This window comes from Octopus sinensis, unplaced genomic scaffold (genome assembly GCF_006345805.1).
Source record: "Octopus sinensis unplaced genomic scaffold, ASM634580v1 Contig15258, whole genome shotgun sequence".
Classification (NCBI taxonomy): Eukaryota; Metazoa; Mollusca; class Cephalopoda; order Octopoda; family Octopodidae; genus Octopus; species Octopus sinensis.
Genome location: NW_021833633.1, coordinates 17,501 through 40,000, shown reverse-complemented (window position 1 = coordinate 40,000; position 22,500 = coordinate 17,501). Strand labels below are relative to the sequence as shown.

The window sequence follows — 22,500 nt, the reverse complement described above, 5'->3', positions numbered from 1 at the left end:
AACCTTATAAAATACGGGAGTGAAAGGCGACTAAAACACCTAGTAATGGTATATGTGTTACTTGAATTATTTACGTTTCCTGGCAGTTTTTTTTCTATGAAGATATGTGGCAATATTCCATCAGTATTTGCAGAAATATAATATATGCGCTGTTGGTGTGTGTTTGTAGGTTATTTTTCTATGAAATCATTCTTAATATTGACTGATTCGGACTTAGAAGAGTGAGAAAAAGATGTTGGTAGACAGATAAATTCCACTTATTTCTAAGTAACAGTCTCAAAATGGAATTCATTCACTTCATTATTTAGATCTATATTTTCCTATTGATCACAAATCTTTAAAATAGGGAACAAAGAGGGGTAGGTTGGGGGTGGACAGTGAAGTATAAATGTCAACACTACGAATCATGTGAATGTAATCAAAATCATTTTCTTTCTTTGATCTCCTGAGAACTGCATATTGTTTATTGTGTGGCCTTTGACAAAAACACTAGCGACAGTATAATGTATGGGTAGAATTAAAACGAAATAAACATATAAATATGATTATATACAAAATAGAAAATGTACTGGTTTATCTGTTCCATTGCCAGGAAATACTTACTGTGGTGGTAAAAATGCTTCTAATTTTTTTCTCAAATTTGGGTCCTTAATGAGGTCCAATGGTGTGTTATTTTTGTTGTTTTTATGGTGAAAGTCCGCTCCCTGGCTGGCGAGATATCTCGCAACCACTATACCAGAGAGCCTTTCTTCTATTTTCAGGTTAAGGGAAGTGCAGCACTACAAATGATGAAATATAAAATGAGGACAATATTACACAAATATTCAAAGCAAATGCCCCTAATTACACAAAAGTTCATCTAAATTTACTCATAGGTTGTTTATCCACCAATTAAAGCAATTGCAAAGTATTGAGTTCCTACATATTCTTTAATTGAGTCCATTTCCCATTTTCATGTTTTTACTTTATTTTCAACACTGAGACACTCTCTAAATATATTGTCATTACATTGAGCAGGACAAACTGTATTGATTAACATCAAGCTTATTAATGAGTAAATATTTACTTGTCAATATATTCAATAGAAAAGTCAAATATAGGAAGAACAAACCAACAAGAACCAACCTATATAATTGGCTTGATAAAGGCGAGCATGTGGCCATAAGAAAGAGTATTGTATATATAAATATAACACAACATGAGAAGAAAGAACATAAGTTATATCAGAAACAAAAACACCTATAACATAACAAAGTCAATACCACACAGACATAACCTAACATATCAATAATGTTTCCATAATTAAGCAAGAAGCATCTTTGAATGATGACGGTAAAGTAAAGGAAGCAGGAATTAGTGTCAAGTCAGAAGAGTAATGGAGGAGTATTTTTAATTACGGACAAGTGAATTTTGGAAGAGGTGACTTGCAAGTCTACCAGATAGATGGAAGGGCATTGTAGAAAATGAAGGAGAATATGTTTTAGATTAACAGAAAAAAGTACTTTGTTTATCTTAATTTTGAGAAATATAAGAATTATAAAAAACTGCTTCATTTATGAGATGACATCAAAAAGTCCAGTAGTATTGAAGTCCATACTGTTGCTGACATCAGATAGCCGAATACAGTAAACGGGCTTTAAACAGCATTTTACAAGATATATACTCAAACTCAAAATCATTACTTCTGTGTGTTTGTCTGTGTGAGTGTGTGCGTTTGTGTGTGTGTGCATGTGTGTGTGTGTGTGTGTGTGTGTGTGTGTGCCTAAGTACAAAACTTAAATACTGGAAATCTCACTAAGGACCATGCTTTATTGTATTCATTCTCTAGCGTCTTAACATTGAACATTGTTATGACATGTCCACAAGTAGTCAGTGGATTCATGTCGGGTTCAAGAAGTAGGATAGAGAGCAGTTTCACTCAGAATTCTTCATAGAATGGACTGGATGTCTTTACCATGGCACCAGCACTATAAAGCTCAGACATCTCTTCTATCTTGCATCATTGTTAATTGAGAATAATATCTCCTCTTTTAAATAGGCCACTTCTCCGTCACATTGTGATGGCTCTGTTTATATGGCCAACAACCGAGATGGGTCACCTCTCGGCCGTGGTGAGACGACATCTTTGAGAGTGAAAGGAGATGGAATATTGTTTGTTACATAATATCACTCGGGTCATAAGAGGAGACTGGACTACGGAATGGTAATGGAGGATGGGGTTGATAGGGGAGAATTGATACATGACAAGCACAGTTTGTCTGTCTGCCTGTCTCTCTCTTTCACACTCCCACAAAGACTCCCAAATATACAAAATCACACAGATACACACACACTCACACACACAGACACACACACACAGACACACACACACAGACACACACGCATGTATATACACAAACAATTTTAAAACTTACTTCGTTTAGTAAATCCAAGGGTGCACCCTCGGAATTAAACTTTTCTGTTGCCATGGCTAGGTGCAAACAGCTGTTACCTTCACCATCAACAGCATTTATGTCTGCACCCAGGGCTATTAACAGGTGTGTCATTCCGAGGTGACTCTGGGAAACGGCTTCAAGCAATGGTGTCCTTTTGTGATTGTTTTGAATATCCAACTGAACAGAACCCTTTGTGGAAGTAAAAATAGAAAATGAAAATTTACATGAAAATCAGGATGGATATCAATGTGTCATTATTGTCTTCTACTGTATACATGATCAAACTGATCATGTACATTTGATGTTTGCCCGTAAAGTCAACCTTCGTAAGATCCTCTAGATGTTGCTATGAGAATGTGTTCTAGACAGGATAAAGATGTCCTAAATAGATTGTTTCAGCTTAATCTACCTTTCTTCCTAACTTTAGTAAGTTTTAGGGGAGCTAAACACGAGTGAACACATGATTAACAGATCAAGACTAGTAAAGAAGAATTTAAATTTCTAAAGTATACTTTTGATGTTGCTATAATTAATAAGAGGTTCATAAAACTGTTGAGGTGGTTAGTGTCCACCACCATGAAATTAATGCGCGTGCACACACACATACACAGAGACACACTCAAATATAAATATATATATATATATATATATATATATATATGTATATATATAGTGTGAGAGAGAGAGAGAGAGAGATTTATATACATTACTGTTGGATATATAAATATATATGTTGAATGAGGAATATGTAAAATGAAGTTCACGAGAAACTTTATTCATCGCAACGATTGGTTTGACCCATCTTGCATCGATTCCTTGCAGGTGGGAGAGTTCTCGGCGTCGCTTGGTATATTGTTGTTGTCAGTAGGTTCTTGGATTATAGCATTATAGCCAACAACCTCCTGGCAACAACATGCCAAGCGAAACCGAGAATATTTTGTGAGGTTTCCTCTGTAAAACAAGACACCAGATGAGATGCATCTGCACCGGAGGATGCAACACATCCAATTGTACAGTATCCAACCCAGAAGGGTCCGATGCAAAATGGGTCAATACTCCATTTCCCAATCCCTCATTTGTAATAAAACACTGTGAAATTTCTAATGTAGACTAAGTGACAATTATATCACTACGTGTGTGTGTGTGTGTGTGTGTGTAGACATACATTCATACATACATACATACATACATACATACACACACACACACACATTTACATACATACATACATACATACATACATATATACATACATACATACATACATGCAGACATACATACATACATATATACATACATACACACACACACACACACATACATACATACATACATACATTCATACATACATACATACATACATACATGCAGACATACATACATACATACATACATACATACATACACACACACACACACATACATACATACATACATACATACATACATACATACATACATACATACATACATACATACATACATACATAGAGAAACTGTGCATAGTTTAGCTGTCATGCGGATGTTGACGTAAAGTGAAAAATAGAATAACTGGAAATAAACTGAATAATGACATATCTATGTATATATATGTTTTGATTGTAGAAAAGATAAATCCGGAGAAGAAGCACACTCTAAGATGCAGAGCAGTATATATTTTAAAACTGGGGAAGGCCAGTTTCCGGGATTACCCTTGGTTTCCGGTCCAAAAAGGATTTAGCTTCATTAGACCCCAAAACCTGTTGGCCTAAGACCTCTTCCAAATATGGAGGGTGGAAAAGCCCTTCACCTCATACGCCTAATCCCGTCCAATAGCTTTTCCAGCTGCATACGGGTGTATAGTTCGTTGGATGACGTTGGGATGTTATTGTTGGAGTATCCGAGGTCAAATTCTTTCATATTTATGGGAGACCCGTGGTTTCAGTGAATATGTAGAAACGCTTCAATGGTGAGGTATTTAATAGAAACCACATGGTCACTGGGATAATCTCTTGCCAGGGAGCTGAAAAGGATCGTTTGCAGAAAACGTAAATCCCAGGCTTTTTCCCTTCCATATTTTGAAGAGGTCTTAGGCCAACAGGTTTTGGGGCCTTACGATCCGGTACAAAGCTAAACCCTTTATTGATGGGAAACCCAGGGTAATCCCATAAACCACCCCAATTTTTTTATATACATTCATATATAAGTATATATATATATGTGTATATATAAGTGTATATGCATGTATGTATATTTACTGCTTCCTTTTTGATATCTTACTAAATCTCCTTCTCTCTTCTATAAAAAACTGTTTTGTAAATTATTGTCTTCCATACATTAATATTTTGAAAATAAAATTCTGTTCTTGTATATGTATATTGCATTGAAGAATGGATGTAAACATGATATTCTATGAACTGAGGTGCTTGTCATTTATACCTGTTTTACTTTGTAAATTGTACGATGGCACTGTATGATTTATAACCTATACACTAATGCAGACATGTAAAAGAATTTATCAGACAGATAGATAGATAGATACATACATACTTACATACATAGACAAGAAGAGATATAGAGAGACAGACAGACAGACAGACAGTTAGACAGACAGACAGACATACAGATAGATAGATAGATAACTTTTTATTGTAGCCACACAGGGCTAAACACAGAATAAAAATGGACGAAATACAATGTAGAATTTTTTCTTTTCGAGGTGGGATGGGTGGGGCAAGAAGAAAAAAAAAAAACGTTTGATCAATAGGGATCTGTGGGTTGTGTGGTGTATAAAAAAGCAATATATATATTTAAGGTTCACAGTTTAGGTGTAGTCTTGGAAAGAAAAACCTACAAAAAAGACCAAGGTCACCTCAGGCAATTCGAAAAAGAACACATGAGTAGGTCGCCTTACTTCTCGTTGTCTCTTTTGGTTACAGATTTATGCTTAAAATAGTGTCGTCTTTCATACTGACCATTTTTGCCACTTTTACCCACTTTTTATTAAAACATTCGTTCGACAAAGCCTTCCTCTCTATTCTCATCCTCCTTTTCAAGTGGTACTTGAAAAAGTTGACGAGAGACTGACCAGAGAGGAAGGTGTTTGTTTGCAGTCCTTTCAAACGCGTCCACCACACACATTCTTTCGCCATAGCCATCAGCGTAACGAAAACCGTTTTCCCTTCCCGTTTAAAGGAAGGTGGTGGAACAATATTCACAATAGACTCGGCCGATAGGCGAGCCTGACCTACACGTGACAACAGCTGTTCGACGAAGGACCACAGCTCTGAAATATCTGGACACTGCACGAGTGCGTGCAGAACGGTTTCGTCGCTCTGACCGCATCTCGGGCAGGTCGGTCCGGTGATGGTTTTCGAACCGTGTCTGTAGCTCTTCTCTCGAACAGGTAGTGCGTCTCGATAGCACTGCCAAGCCAGGGATTTCTGGAAGTTATCCAAAGGCCCCGGCCCGAACGTCGTCCTGAACAGGCGGGTTAGGAATTCCTCGTCGACGCCCAGGTTTGCCCCGAGTGTGTCGTCGGACCTCCCCTCCACTAGTCCTCTATAGAACGCTTTAGTCGTTTGGAAGTTGCACAAGTTTGACCCCGGTCGGCAGAGCTGCTGTAGAGCTTGGCGACACTCTCGGTGCCAATCGCCCAGTTTCGGTCTCTTTTTGATCCACGTTTGCAGTTCGGTCAGTGAGACGAGCTGCGGGAAGTCGCGCCTCACAAACGGCGCCCACACCTGTTCACCGTCGTCGATGAATTTCCAGAGATGTCGCAGTCTCAGCGCATGCCTGCGCATCATCAACCACGGCATGCCCAGTCCTCCATTCAACGGATGTTGACAGCAAATGGACTTCCTCACCATCGGAACGCCACCCTTCCACAGGAAGCGGAAGAGTATGCGTTCCAGTTTGGTGATGGTGGCGTCGGGACAAGGTACGACGGTCAGGCGGTAATCGATGACGGATGCGATGTACGCGTTCGCCACCTCCGCCCGGCCTTTTAGAGAAAGCTTTCTCTCGGCCCATGTTTGGCTGAGAGCGACCACTCTACTCGTGATCTCGTCCCAGTTCTTATCCATTTGGAGGTCCGGACTGAACCAGACCCCGAGCAATTTAACCGGTCCGTCCGTCCAGCGTCCCACTACTGAGCCGCAGTCGGACGGCATGGGCTTGCTTCTCCAGGTGCCGAGTAGCAAACCCACTGACTTTTCCGGGTTAATCTTTGCTCCCGTCACCGTTTCATATTTTCTTAGTGTCTCGCCGACCAGCTGGATGTGCTGGTAGCTCGACACTATGACGGTGACATCGTCCGCATATGCCGACACCCTCGTCCCGCAACCCAGTTCCCGTGGGATGCCCCTCAGTGTCGCCAGCTTCCGCAGTAGCGGCTCGAGAGTCAATACATACAGAAGCGCCGACAGGGGACACCCCTGACGGACCGAACGCGTGATGTCAAACGGTTTAGACAGGTGACCGTTTACCCGAATCACCGATCGGATGCCGCTATACAAGGCAGCGATCCAACCGCGGAAGACGGGACCGAAGCCAGCCGCCCTGAGGACGGCCGCCAAGTACCGATGGTCGACCCTATCGAAGGCTTTAGACTGATCCAAATTTATCAGCGCCCCACCCATGCCAGGATCCTTAACTACCCTGTCCACAATGTAGCGCATCAGATGGAGGTTGTCATGTATGGTTCTGCCCGGCACGGCGCATGTTTGCGCCCTGTCGACCAGTTTACCAATGACAAGCGCCAACCTCTCGGCTATTGCTTTGGCCAAAATTTTCAAATCTGCGTTGAGCAGAGTGATGGGCCTGAAATTATCTATAAAATTCCCCTTGTTTGAGTCTTTCTTCAGCAACGTCACTGCACCTCGGCTCACGAAACCGGGGATTCTCCCGTTTTGTTGCCAGTTGCAGTAGACTGATGCCAAGAGTTCGCCAAACAAGTCTGGCATTCGACAATACAGCTCGTAGGGTAAACCATCCAATCCAGGCGACTTATCCCTCGCGCAGCCCGCCATCGCATCCCACACGTCAGAGGCTGTGATGGGACTTTCACAACACTCCGCCTCTCTTGCCGAGAGCCGCGGCAGGTCGGTCAGGTAGGCACTGAAATCCATCCCTCGTTCCGACCCACCACTCGCACCAAACAGTCGAGCAAAGTGCTGTTGAAAGGCCTCACACATCCTTTCGGGTTCGAGTAAACTGCATCCCTGTTGATCTATTAGAGACCGAATGGTTGATCTGTTGCCACGCTGCGCCTCCGCTACCCGGGCCTCTCGCGCAGCTTCAATCCCTTCGTTCCTTAAGGCACGCATTTTAGCTCTGACGACGCAACCTTCGTGCTTGGCGTTGAGGTGTTGGTCGAGGGCCATCCTCGCAGCTAGCACGTTGGTTGCGCTGCCAGTGGTAAGTGCCTCTTCTAGTTTCTTAACTAAGTCTCCCTCTACTCTATTTCGTTCTATCACTAATTCCTTGCTAAACCTAATTGATTCCGCTTTTATTGCCATTTTCAGGGCGTACCACCAGCGGTTGTTAACGACCGCTCCCGTCAGCGCTCTCTTAATTAACTCGCTAATCCGGTTCCTGTAAACCTGTCGCGCTAACAGCGACGTGTTCAGTTTCCAGTAACCGGGACCCTGCCTATGTGTTTTATCTAAGTCGAGCGTACACGTAACAAATTTGTGATCTGTGTAGCTGACTATTTTAAATTGTGGACATCCTACACTATCCCTATCCGCTGTCCTGCATAGAATTCTATCTAGATAAGATCTCGACGATCCGACGCGGTTTGTCCAAGTCCACGTTGGCACGTTCGGATGGTCGAGTCGGAACCTGTCAGACAAATGGAAACGTCTGAGCAGGTCTTTGAGGCACTTACACCCCCTTCTATTCCTATCCCTTCCCACATAATCTAGATGCGTGTCCAAGGTAGCGTTCCAATCCCCTACTAACAGTAAAGGTCTAGACGTACCCAGGAAAACCTCTAGACGTCTGAAGAAATCCGCCCGACCCGTTAAGGACGGTGCATAAACTGCCATCAGACGGAATGCACACACCATTTCTGCCATCCACGTCCAAGACAACCAGCCTACCCTCCGGGTCTAGGAATATTGCTCTTACTTTTACCTTTAGACTCTTTCGAAAAAGCACCGCAGTACCTCCACCACCCATGTTCGGCAGACAGGGAGAAAAATAAATGTCAAATTGATTGCCAAACATGGACTCGAGGGCCCGCGGCTTACTGAGTCTGGTTTCGCTGATAGCTACTATATCCACGTCCAGTGACTTGATGTCGTTTAGAAGGTAACCTTGCTTCCAAGCCGACGCCAAGCCACGCGCATTCACACAACCTAATTTAAGCATACTTGACAATTACGAAAATTGTGTTTTACACACTATATTAGAAGAGACAAGAGGCAAGAAGTGAGGTCACTTACTCATTTTAAAAGTTTCATTTTGTATCGTTTTTGATGAGGTGTTTGTATAGTTTTTTCGACAGGTATCGTTGATACCCGCCTACCGCATTCGGAAATAATGTTTTCAGTATGTGGTGTTGTGCTTGTGTTATGTGTAAAATTCTGTGTGTCGGTGGTGTGGTGTGCGGATGATTGTTTGTCTTAAAATCATCTTCACAGACGACCATGTTAGATTTGATGTAGTCCATTAATTCTTTATTGTCTGTGTCTATTGCAGTTAGTGTGTGTGTGGTTTTACGGGTTCATTACTTTTTTGATTGTCTAGGGGAATGTTGTCCTGAGTTAGATATCTCCCTGCTTTAATTCCTTGTTTGGTGGATTTTTTGGATCTTTTTCTTTTACCCCCTGTGGCTATTTGCCATTCCGTCGAACTTTCGTCGTCCGAGGTATCAGTATGGGGTAGAGGAAAAGAACAGGATCACTATGTATGCTTGTATAAATTGTTGATGTTTTGTGCGGTGTTTGTGTTGTTGTGGTGTTAGGGGTAGCATTTGTCTTCTCGTCAGTGTTTTCTGTCTTTTTAATTGTCGTCCTGGGTGTGGGTGTGGGTCGATTTTTTGAAGATTCAACAAGTTTAATTGGTTGTGACGTCAACGGTGATTGTGTTGGTACTGTTTTTTGGTGATGTTGTTGGGGTTTGTTGTTTTTCTTGGCGTTGTTCCATAATTGAGTGTGTTGGTGTTGGTGTTGGCAACAAAGGGATTTTATTTGTTTTCTGAATGTTCTTTCTTGTTTTTTCTGTACCAGATCGCACTTGGCAATCAAATGTTCGGGGCTGCCACATTTGTAGCATCTAGGCTTTTTGCCTTCTGCCATAACATATAGGCATTGCCCATTCTCCAAGTATATCTTGTCGGGTAGGCTCTCGATAGAGGCCCCCTCAATCTGGATGGTCAAACTACTGTTTTTCCACCCCAATTGTCGTTTAGGTACACGGCTGTTTCTAGAATATTGATCTTTTTCAAGTGGTAACAGATTGCCCCTGTTATCCATTTGTTCGGCATATCGGGGGGTACATTCTGATAGTAATTCTACTCACCCTCTGGTTTTTATAATAAGGGACCATGATGATTTCATCATTTCCCAGAGACTCAGTAGAGTGAGCTTTTGCCACTTCCTGGTTAGGGAAGCGGACCACTACTGTGTTAAACTGGGGACCCCAGTTTATATACTCTTTTTCTTTCATTATGTTTTTTAAACATTTCTCCACATCAGTTTTTGTAATCTGTTCATTTGGTTTATTGTTTTTTCTAATAATTTTATATACAATTGTCTTATTTTCTATTTCTTGTTTTATATGTTGAGGTGTATGCAGGACTAAATCTTGTCCACGGGTTGTAAAGAGAGCTCTTGTTTCTATGAGCTCTTCATTTGTGAATGTAACAATCTCCTTTTTCTGGCGAAGAATATCTGCGAAATTTACTGTTGTTGACTTTTTTGTATTGGCATCTTCACTATTAGATAGTTCATTTTTATTGTTGTTCTTGTTGTTGCTGTTGTTTTTGTCAATAGTTTTCGTTTCAGTTTTATTTTATCATTTATGTTGGTCGTGGTAGGGGGTGGTGGTGGTGGAGGTGGTGGTGGTAGCAGTTGTTGTCTCGTGGTTGCTGTTGTTAGTGGTGGTGGTGGCGGTGGTGACAGGGCTGTTAACGCACGTGGTTGCAGCGTTCCTTTCACCGAATTTCACGTTGGCATTTTCCGTGCGAACGTTCTTTTTTTTCTCTGTCGTTTCCAGACTAGGAAAATGTTGTTCCAAAAAAGAACGCGACCAGCGTTCAACAATAAAATTTCTAGACATTTTCTAATGTCGAGAAGAAAATAATAGAAATGAAATGGGGTCGAAACTGCCCCTAGGGGCGAATTCCTCCCTTGGAAAAGCACGCAAATGAAAGTTGATTGCCTTACACACCTTATTTGCAAAAACCTACACAAAAATTGGCCTATAAATAGTCAAAATAAATGATTACCTTCGGAGCTGAAACGACATCACATCCGTCGATAGATAGATAGATAGATAGATAGATAGATAGATGAAGATAGATAGATAGATAGATAGATAGATAGATAGATAGATAGATAGATAGATAGATAGATAGATAGATATGTTTGTTTCTTTATTAGCCACACAGGGCTGCACACAGATAGAACAAATTACAAGGTAGAGCTTTTCTTTTGAAGGTAAAAAAAAAAAAAAAAAAAAAAAAAAAAGGAAGGGGGAGGTTCGATCAAAAGGGATCGTAAAAGGAGAGAAAGAGGACAAAAATAAGGGGGGGTAAAAAAAAAAAAAAAAAAAAAAAAGGGGGGGGGAGGAAAAAAAAATGATCAATAGGGATCGTTATCACAGAAATGTCAATATGAAGTGTAAAGGGGAGGACAGGTGAGGTTTACCCGTGGAAAGAAAAGCCTGCGGAAAAGACCACGGTAACCTCGGTCAATGAAGTCACATTTATATTTCTTTTTTTTTTTTTTTTTTTTTTTTTTGCAAATAAGCAACTCTCTGTTTTCGATTTCTGGGTTCATAGGACTATGCTCAAGGTGGCTTCGTCATTCATACGTGCCATTCTTGCTACATTCACCCATCTTTTTTTAAACATTCGCTAGACAAAACTTGCCTCTCTACTCTCACTTTCCTTTTCAAGTGGTACTTGAAGAAGTTGATGAGAGATTGACCAGAGAGGAAAGTGTTTGTCTCCAATCCTTTCAGACGCGTCCACCAGATACATTCTTTCGCCATAGCCACAAGGATGATGAAAATAGCTCTTCCTTCCCGTTTGAAGGAGGAGGCGTGACAATTTTGACGATAGACTCAGCTGATAACCGACTCGTCCCACACGTGACAGCAGTTGTTCGACATAAGCCCACAGGTCGGAAATTGTTGGACACTGAACGAGTGCGTGCAGAACGGTTTCGTCGCTCTGACCGCATCTCGGGCAGGTCGGCCCCGTGTTTCTCGAGCCGTGTCTGTAGAGCTTATCCCGAACGGGTAGCGCTTCTCGGTAGCACTGCCAGGCCAGGGATCTCTGGAAGTTGTCCATGGGCCCTGGCCCGAAAGTCGTCCCGAACAGGCGGGTCAGGTGCTCCTCGTCGACGTCCAGGTTCGCCCCGAGCTCGTCGTCGTACCTCCCTCCACTAAACCCCTATAGAATGCTTTGGTTGTGTTGAAGTCACTTAAGGTCGACCCAGGACGGCAGAGTTGCTTGAGAGCAACGCGACACTCGCGGTGCCATTCGCCCTTCTCGGCCTCTTTTTAATCCACGACTGCAGTTCGGTCATGGACGAGCGCGGGAAGCGGGAAAGCGTGCCTCACAAACGGCGACCACACCTGTTCACCGTCGTCTACATAGAGCCAGAGATGTCGCAGTCTCAGCGCGTGTCTGCGCATCATCAACCACGGCATGCCCAGCCCTCCTTTTAACGGGTGTTGACAGCAAATGGATCGCCTGACCATCGGGACGCATCCTTTCCACAAGAAGCGAAAGAGGATGCGTTGTTTGGTGATGGTAGGGTCGGGACAAGGTACGACGGTCAGGCGGTAGTAGATGACGGACGCGATGTACGTGTTCGCCACCTCCGCTCGACCTTTTAGGGACAGTTTCCTCTCGGCCCATTGCCGGGCGAGAGTGACCACCCTACTCGTTATCTCGTTCCAGTTCTTCTCCACTTGGAGGTCCGGACCAAACCAGACCCCGAGCAACTCAACCGGGCGTCGGTCCAGCGTCCCACGACGGAGGCGCTGGTGGACGGCATGGGCTTGCTTCTCCAGGTGCCTAGTCGCAAGCCCACTGACTTTTCCCGGTTGATTTTCGCTCCTGTCACCGCTTCGTAGTTTTTCAGTGTCTCGCCGACCAGCTCGATGTGCTCGTGGCTAGACACTATGACGGTGACGTCGTCCGCGTATGCAGACACGCTCGTCCCGCATCTCAATTCTCGCGGGATGCCCCTTAGAGTCGCCAGCTTCCGCAGTAGTGGCTCAAGAGTCAATACGTATAGAAGCGCTGAGAGGGGGCATCCCTGACGGACCGAACGTGCAATGTCGAAAGGTCTCGATAGATGTCCATTTACGCGAATTACCGAACGGATGCCTCTGTACAAGGCAGCTATCCAGCCGCGGAAGACGGGACCGAAACCAGCCGCTCTCAGGACTGCCTCCAAGTATCGATGGTCTACCCTATCAAAGGCTTTTGATTGATCCAAGTTGATCAGGGCCCCACCCATGCCAGGTTCGTTAACTACCCTGTCTATGATGTAGCGCATCAGATGGAGGTTGTCATGGATGGTCCGGCCTGGCACGGCGCATGTTTGCGCCTTGTCGACCAGTTTCTCCATGACAAGCGCCAACCTCTGGCTAGCACCTTGGCCAAAATTTTCAAGTCTGCAATTCATAGCTAAGCAGAGTGATGGGCCTAAAGTTATCTATTACATTTCCCTTGTTTAGATCTTTCTTCAGCAGTGTTACGGCTCCTCGGCTCACAAAACCAGGAATGCTCCCGTTTTGCTGCCAGTTGCAGTACACCGCCGCCAAGAGATCTCCAAACAAGTCTGGCATACAATTGTAAAGCTCGTAGGGTAGACCATCCAAACCGGTGATTTGTCCCTCGAGCATTCTGCCATCGCTTCCCGCACTTCCGCCGCCGTGATGGCACCTTCGCAGCACCCTGCCTTTCTTGTCGAGAGTCGTGGTAGGCTATGTAGGTAGGCACTGAAGTCCACCCTACGTTCTTGCCCTCCACTCGTTCCGAACAGTCGGGCAAAATGCTGCTGAAAGGCCTCACACATTTTACTTGGCTCGAGCAATTCGCGCCCCTGTTCATCTACCAGTGACCGAATGGTGGCTTTGTTGCCCTGTTGCGCCTCTGCCACCCGGGCCTCTCTCGCGGCTCCAACACCTTCGTTCCTTAGAGCACGCATCCTAGCTCTGACAGCACATCCTTCGTGTTTGGCGTTGAAGTGTTGGTCGAGGGCCAACCTCGCCGCCAAAAACGTCGGATGCGATGCCGCTTCTAATTGCCTCTTCTAGCTTCTTAACTAGCTCACCCTCTACTCTATTTCTATCTATGGCTAGTGCTTTGCTGTACCTAATCGCTTCTGCTTTTACTGCTCTCTTGAGGGCAAACCACCATTTGTTGTTGATGATGGCTCCCGTCAAAGCCCTCTTTACTAGTGTGCTAATCCGGTCTCTGAAAACTTGTCTCGATGGGAAAGACGCGTTTAGTTTCCAGTATCCGGGACCCTGCCTAAGTGTCTTACCTAAGTCTAGCGTACATGTCACAAGTTTGTGATCCGTGTAGCTGACTATGTGGAATTGTGGACATCCTATGCTATCTCTATCTACTGTCCTACACAGTATCCTATCTAGATACGATCTCGACGACCCGATGCGGTTGCTCCATGTCCACGTTGGCGCATTCGGGTGGTCTAGTCGAAACCTGTCAGACAGTTGAAAGCGTCTGAGCAGGTCTCTGAGGCATTTGCATCCCCGTCTATTCCTATCTCTACCCACGTAGTCTACATGCGTGTCCAAGGTAGCATTCCAATCCCCCACTAAGAGTAAAGGACGAGACGTTCCCAAGAAAACTTCTAGACGTTGAAAGAAATCCGCCCGACCTGTTAAGGGCGGTGCGTAAACTGATACGAGCCGAAAAGCGCACCCATTGCTGCCGTCAGATAGATAGATAGATAGATAGATAGATAGATAGATAGATAGATAGATAGATAGATAGATAGATAGATAGATAGATAGATAGATAGATAGATAGATAGATAGATAGATAGATAGATAGATAGATATAGATAGATAGATAGATAGATAGATAGATAGATAGATAGATAGATAGATAGATAGATAGATAGATAGATAGATAGATAGATAGATAGATAGATAGATAGATAATAGATAGATAGATAGATAGATAGATAGATAGATAGATAATAGATAGATAGATAGATAGATAGATAGATAGATAGATAGATAGATAGATAATAGATAGATAGATAGATAGATGATAGATAGTAGATAGATAGATAGATAGATAGATAGATAGATAGATAGATAGATAGATAGATAGATAGATAACTTTCTTTTATTAGCCACACAGGGCTGAATACAGAGGGGACAAATACAAATGCAGAGCTTTTTCTTTTCGAGGGGGTGGAAAAAAATAAAAAAATGTAAGGTTGCGATCAAAAGGGATCGAGAGGAGGAAAAAAAAAGGAAAAAAAGGAAAATCGTGTATCACAGAAATAATGGTGTAAACATTGATATAACAAGATTGGGTTCATCCGTGAGAAGAAAAGCCTACAGAAAAGACCACGGGAACCCCAGTCAGGGAGGAAATAAACACATGAGGTCAAAAATGCTCTCTTTCTTTCTTTTTTACGATCTACAGGATCATGCTCAAAATGGTTTCGTTACTAGCACGCACCATCTTTGCAACATTCACCCATCTTTTTTTGAATCTTTCGCGAGACAAAACTTCCCTCTCCATTCTCACCTTCCTTTCAAGTGGTACTTGAAAAAGTTGATGAGCGATTGGCCAGAGAGGTAAGTGTTTGTCTCTAATCCTTTCGCTCGAGTCCACCACACACATTCTTTCACCATGGCCACCAGTACGATGAAAACTGCCTTGCCTTCCCGGTTGAGGGAAGGGGGCGGAGCAATTCTCACGATAGACTCGGCCGATAGGCGGATTCGTCCCACACGTGACAGCAGCCGTTCGGCATAAGCCCACAGGTCGGAAATGGTTGGACATTGCACGAGTGCGTGCAGAACGGTTTCGTCGCTCTGACCGCATCTCGGGCAAGTCGGTCCAGTGTGTCTGGAACCGTGTCTGTAGAGCTTATCCCGAACAGGTAATGCTTCTCGATAGCACTGCCAGGCCAGGGATCTTTGGTGATTGTTCATAGGTCCCGGCCCGAAAGTTGTCCTGAACAGGCGGGTCAGGTGTTCCTCGCCGACGCCCAGACTCTGCCCGAGTTCGTCGTCGCACCTCCCCTCCACTAATCCTCTATAGAATGCCTTTGTTGTGATGGAGTCGCACAAGTTCGATCCCGGACGGCAGAGTTGCTTGAGAGCAACGCGACACTCGCGGTGCCATTCGCCTAGCCTCGGTCTCTGCTTGATCCATGACTGTAGTTCGTCCAAGGAGACGAGCTGCGGGAAAGCGCGCCGCACAAAAGGCGACCACCCCTGTTCACCGTTGTCTATGAAGCGCCGGAGATGTCGCAGTCTCAGCGCATGTCTGCGCATCATCAACCACGGCATGCCCAGCCCTCCATTTAGCGGGTGTTGGCAGCAAATGGATCGCCTAACCATCGGAACGTTTCCCTTCCACAAGAAGCGGAAGAGTATGCGTTCCAGTTTGGTGATGGTAGGGTCGGGACAAGGCACACGACGGTCAGACGATACTCGATGACGGATGCGATGTACGCGTTCGCCACCTCCGCCCGACCTTTTAGGGATAGCTTTCTCTCAGTCCATTTCTGGGTGAGAGTAGCCACCCTAGTCGTTATCTCGCCCCAGTTCTTCTCCATTTGGAGGTCCGGACCGAACCAGACCCCGAGCAATTTAACCGGTCCGTCCGTCCAGCGTCCCACGATGGAGACGCTGTTGGACGGCATGGGCTTGCTTCTCCAGGTGCCGAGCCGCAAGCCACTGACTTTTCCCGGTTAATTTTTGCTCCCGTTACCGCTTCGTATTCTTTCAGTGTCTCGCCGACCAGCTCGATGTGCTTGTAGCTCGACACTATGACGGTGACGTCATCCGCGTATGCAGACACGCTCCTCCCGCATCCCAGCTCTCGTGGGATGCCCCTCAGCGTCGCCAGTTTCCGCAGTAGTGGCTCAAGAGTCAGTACATACAGCAGCGATGAGGGGGGATCCCTGACGAACGAACGCATGATGTTAAAAGGTCTGGATAGATGACCATTTACGCGAACTACTGAGCGGATGCCGCTGTATAAGGCAGCGATCCAACCGCGGAAAACTGGACCGAAACCAGCCGCTTTGAGGACAGCTCCCCAAGTAGTGATGGTCTACCCTATCGAAGGCTTTTGATTGATCCAAATTGATCAGCGCCCCACCCATGCCAGGATTTTAATACCCTGTCTATGATGTAGCGCATCAGATGGAGGTTGTCATGAATACTTCTACCCGGCACGGCGCATGTTTGCGCCTTGTCGATTAGTTTCTTGATGACAAGCGCCAACCTCTCGGCTAACACCTTGGCCAAAATTTTCAAATCTGCGTTGAGCAGAGTGATGGGCCTGAAATTATCTATGACGTCCCCCTTGTTTGGGTCTTTCTTGATCAGTGCCACTGCTCCTCGCTTACAAAAGCAGGAATACTCCCGTTCTGCTGCCAGTTGCAGTAGACAGCTGCCAAGACGCCTCCAAACAAGTCTGGCATATGAAAATAAAATTCGTAGGGCAGACCATCCAAGCCTGGTGACTTGTCTCTCGCGCAGCCTACCATCGCATCCTGTACGTCCGCAGCTGTGATAGGCTTTTCACAAGACTCCACCTCCCTTGCTGAGAGTCGTGGCAAGGCATGCAGGTAGGCACTAAAGTCCACTCTGCTTTCTGACTCACCACTTGTCCCAAACAGTTGGGTGAAGTGTTGTTGAAAAACCCCACACATCCTTTTAGGCTCGAGCAATTCGCGCCCCTGTTCATCTATAAGAGACTTGATGGTGGCTCTGTTGCCTCGTTGCGTCTCCACCACTCGGGCCTCTTGGGCGGCTCCAACTCCTTCGTTCCTCAGAGCACGCATCCTAGCTCTGACAACGCATCCCTCGTGTTTGGCGTTGAGGTGTTGGTCGAGGGCCAATCTCGCCGCCAGTACGTTGGACGCGATGCCAGTTCTAAGTGCCTCTTCTAAAACCTTAACTAATTCTCCCTCTACTCTATTCGGTCTAATGCTAGGGCTCTACTGTATCTGACTGATTCTGCTTTAATCGCTTTTTTTAGGGCATACCACCATCTGTTGTTGATGATGGTACCCGTCAAAGCTCTCTTAACTAATGTGCTGATCCGGTCCCTGTAAACCTGTCGTGCTGTAAAGGACGCGTTCAGTTTCCAGTAACCAGGACCCTGCCTATGTGTCTTATCTAAGTCAAGTGTACAAGTCACAAACTTGTGATCTGTGTAACTGACTATATGAAATTGTGGACAACCTACACTATTTTTATCTATTGTCCTACAGAATACTCTGTCTAAGTATGATCTGGACGACCCGATGCGGTTACTCCATGTCCACATTGGCACATTCGGGTGGTCCAGTCGGTACCTGTCAGACAGTTGGAAACGTCTGAGCAGGTCTTTGAGGCATTTGCATCCCCTTCTATTGCTATCTCTGCCCACGTAGTCTAGATGCGTGTCCAGGTGGCATTCCAATCCCCCACTAAAAGTAAAGGACGAGACGTTCCCATGAAAGACTCTAGACGTCGAAAGAAATCTGGTCGGCCTGTTAAGGACGGAGCATAAACTGCTATCAGTCGAAAAGCACACTCATTGCTGCCATCGACATCCAAAACGACCAGCCTACCCTCCGGGTCTAGGAAATTTGCTCTTACTTTGAGATCCAGACTCTTCCGGATAAGCACCGCGGTGCCACCTCCGCCCATTCTCGGTAGACACGGAGAAAAATAAATGTTGAAATGTGTACCGAAAATGTGCTGGAGTGCCCGCAAGCTGTGGAGTCTGGTCTCACTGATGGCTATGATATTCAGATTTAGTGACTTGATGTCATTTAACAGGTAGCCTTGTTTCCAAGGCGACCCAAGCCACGTACATTTATACTACCTATTCTGAGCATGTTCCGATAAAAGTGCAAAAAAGGAAAAGGAGAGAGAAAAGGTTACTTGTTTTTCGAAAGTTCTTTGTCTTTCACCTCACGGTCTTCTTCTATGAGGCTTTTGTACAGTTTTTTGATGAGTACTTTTGAAATCTCCCTACTGCATCAGGGTAAAGAGATTTCAGGGTGCTGTATGTGTTCTGTGTCACGTGTATTATTTTAATGTGTTGTGGTGGTGGTGTTGTGTGTGGGTGGTTACTTGTTTTTATGTCGTTTTCAGTAATGTTAGTGTTTGACCTAATGTGTTCCATTAGGTCGTGGTTGTTTGTGTTTATGGCTGTCAACATTTTTGGGGGGTTTGATGATGGTGTGTTTGTGTTGATGTGTGTGTTTTCTGTGGATGTTTTTGTTTCGGGAGTGGTGTATCTTCCCGCTTTGTTTGTTATTTTTTCTTTTCTTTTTTTTCCCCTTTTTCTTCTTCCCCCTGTGGCTATTTGCCAATCTTCCGTGTCTTCTTCGTCTAATGACAGATCAGACGAATCGGAGTCTGGAAGAGGGAAAGTATTGGGGTCTATTGTCGACTGTGTTGTTTTGTTGTTGGTTTGTTGGTTGGTGAGCGTTTGGTTGTGGTGTATGCGGTTTTGGATGTGGGGTTTGGGTATTTTGTGTTTGAGTGATTGTGGGTATTGTTGTGTTGTTTAGGGTCTCAATTTTGTGGGGATTTGGAGTTGTAATTGTTTCTTCATTTATGCTGGGTGTCTTTTTGGCAGATGTCTTGGTTTGGGAGTTGGTATATTCTTGGTTGTTGTTGTTGGTGATGCTGCTTCTGTTCTTGGTGCTGCAGTGGTGTGGTTGTTTGTTTGGTGAGGTTTGTTCCTGCAAAAAGTGGTGTGGGTAGTAAACCTTGTTTATTTGTTTTGTTTCCGGCTGCTGTTGTTGTTGCTGTTGTTTTCTTGCGGCAGATTTGCAGTCTTTTTTGAGATGTTGCTCACTGCCGCATATGTAGCAACGTGGTCTTCTGCCATCGACGACCACATATAACTTGTGGTCGTCTGATACACATATCTGGGTGGGTATTTTTTTTATATCTTCATGATGTATAGTAGAAGAAATTCTATTTTTTTTCCCACCCAGTTTTTATGCTCTGTGACTGTGGTTTCCAAAATAGTATAATTCGCCATTTTTACGCATAAAGCCTTTACAAGCCATAGACTATTGGCTATTTTGGGGACATTGTTTAGAGTGATCTTAGTCACTTTCTGTCCCCGATAGCTTGGTGTAAGTTGGAGTTCATCTGAGTGAAGAGTTAGCGTTGAGAAATGTCTAGCTAACTCTTCGGTGTAGAAAACGACTTGTATGTGGGCAAATTTGTTCCACCAGGTTACATATTCTTTGTGATCCCAGATGGGTTTCAAGCACTTCTCTATTTTGCCTGTGTTGGCCTTCTCTGGGATTTTGTTTTTTTGTTAACTATTTTATAAATGATTGTTCGTCTTTTTCATTTTCCAAAATATCTTCTGGTATGTTAATTTTTACGATACCTTCTGATTCTGTTATTTTGATGTTCGTGTCCTGTAATTGTTGAGCCGTAAAGTATATGTTGTTTTTTTTTTTAATCGCCTCAGCGAAATTTTTGTTGTTTTGTTTTGTTTGTTGCTTGTGGTGATGTTGTTGTTGGCTGCAGTTTGTAAAATTGGTGTGTTAGGTTCGATCGTGCAAGTAGGAAGGGGTGGAAAATTGCCTGCGTACTTAGTCCTGCACTAGGGCAAAATTCGACATTTCGTTTGCTTGTCGTCGTTATTTTTTCACTTGTTGGTGATGGAGTGAGCAGTGGTTGAAGGGAATTGTTGTTGTCGTCGTTGTTGTTGTTGTTATTGTCGTTCTTGGTGACGGCGGTGGTGTTGGTAGTATTAGTAGCATTGACAGCACGGTTTGGTGGCGGTGATGGTGATGTTGTTATTGGTGGCGATATCTTTAGTAGGGATAGCAGTTTTAGTAGCAGATTCTGCCATGGTGTGGTGGTGGTGGTGGACTCACTGATGGTGTTGACGGTGCTTGGCCTTGCGACCTTTGTTTTGTATTTGTTGCTGTTGGTGGTGGTGGAGTTGTCAGATTCGGGTATGCTAACAGAGCATCCTGTTTTTCTGTTTCTGCGTCACGCTTCACTTGCAACTCAGCCTCGTGGTGGCCAGTGGCCATTTTGGAAATAAAATGGCTAAATGAAACCACGAAGGCTATGAGAATTTTTTTCTTTTAAATTTTGCCCACAAGGGGCAAAATTTTGTGTTGATATTTATCAAAGGTTTACAGTGGATGTTGTTGTACAACTTTTAAGCAAAAAATGTTTGTCAATATACACTTTTAAATAGTCAAAATAAATGATTACCTTCGGAGCCGAAACGACATCACATCCGTCAGTCAGAGATAGATAGATAGATAGATAGATAGATAGATAGATAGATATGTTTCTTTATTAGCCACACAGGGCTGCACACAGATAGAACAAATTACAAGGTAGAGCTTTTCTTTTGAAGGTATTAAAAAAAAAAAAAAAAAAAAAAAAAAAAAAAAAAAAGGAAGGGGGAGGTTCGATCAAAAGGGATCGTAAAAGGAGAGAAAGAGGACAAAAATAAGGGGGGTTAAAAAAAAAAAAAAAAAAAGGGGGGGGGGGAGAGGAAAAAAAAATGATCAATAGGGATCGTTATCACAGAAATGTCAATATGAAGTGTAAAGGGGAGGACAGGTGAGGTTTACCCGTGGAAAGAAAAGCCTGCGGAAAAGACCACGGTAACCTCGGTCAATGAAGTCACATTTTATATTTCTATTTTTTTTTTTTTTTTTTTTTGCAAATAAGCAACTCTCTGTTTTCGATTTCTGGGTTCATAGGACTATGCTCAAGGTGGCTTCGTCATTCATACGTGCCATTCTTGCTACATTCACCCATCTTTTTTTAAAACATTCGCTAGACAAAACTTGCCTCTCTACTCTCACTTTCCTTTTCAAGTGGTACTTGAAGAAGTTGATGAGAGATTGACCAGAGAGGAAAGTGTTTGTCTCCAATCCTTTCAGACGCGTCCACCAGATACATTCTTTCGCCATAGCCACAAGGATGATGAAAATAGCTCTTCCTTCCCGTTTGAAGGAAGGAGGCGTGACAATATTGACGATAGACTCAGCTGATAAACCGACTCGTCCCACACGTGACAGCAGTTGTTCGACATAAGCCCACAGGTCGGAAATTGTTGGACACTGAACGAGTGCGTGCAGAACGGTTTCGTCGCTCTGACCGCATCTCGGGCAGGTCGGCCCCGTGTTTCTCGAGCCGTGTCTGTAGAGCTTATCCCGAACGGGTAGCGCTTCTCGGTAGCACTGCCAGGCCAGGGATCTCTGGAAGTTGTCCATGGGCCCTGGCCCGAAAGTCGTCCCGAACAGGCGGGTCAGGTACTCCTCGTCGACGTCCAGGTTCGCCCCGAGCTCGTCGTCGTACCTCCCCTCCACTAAACCCCTATAGAATGCTTTGGTTGTGTTGAAGTCACTTAAGGTCGACCCAGGACGGCAGAGTTGCTTGAGAGCAACGCGACACTCGCGGTGCCATTCGCCCTTCCTCGGCCTCTTTTTGATCCACGACTGCAGTTCGGTCATGGAGACGAGCTGCGGGAAAGCGTGCCTCACAAACGGCGACCACACCTGTTCACCGTCGTCTACATAGAGCCAGAGATGTCGCAGTCTCAGCGCGTGTCTGCGCATCATCAACCACGGCATGCCCAGCCCTCCTTTTAACGGGTGTTGACAGCAAATGGATCGCCTGA

At 44.4% G+C, this 22,500-nt stretch overlaps 1 protein-coding gene across 12 annotated transcripts in view; it reads right to left on the bottom strand.

The window, feature by feature from the left end:
• The window catches only part of LOC115230307 (E3 ubiquitin-protein ligase MIB2), a 49,722-nt gene that overhangs the window by 14,898 nt on the left and 12,324 nt on the right, over window positions 1-22,500 (bottom strand). For all 12 annotated transcript variants that reach the window (XM_036499611.1, XM_036499607.1, XM_036499608.1 and 9 more), the window contains exons 5-6: window positions 2,415-2,624; window positions 604-779 (exon numbers count right to left, since the gene is read on the bottom strand). In XM_036499611.1, the coding sequence (XP_036355504.1) occupies window positions 604-779; window positions 2,415-2,624 (386 nt within the window). The remainder of the gene's footprint in view (window positions 1-603; window positions 780-2,414; window positions 2,625-22,500) is intronic.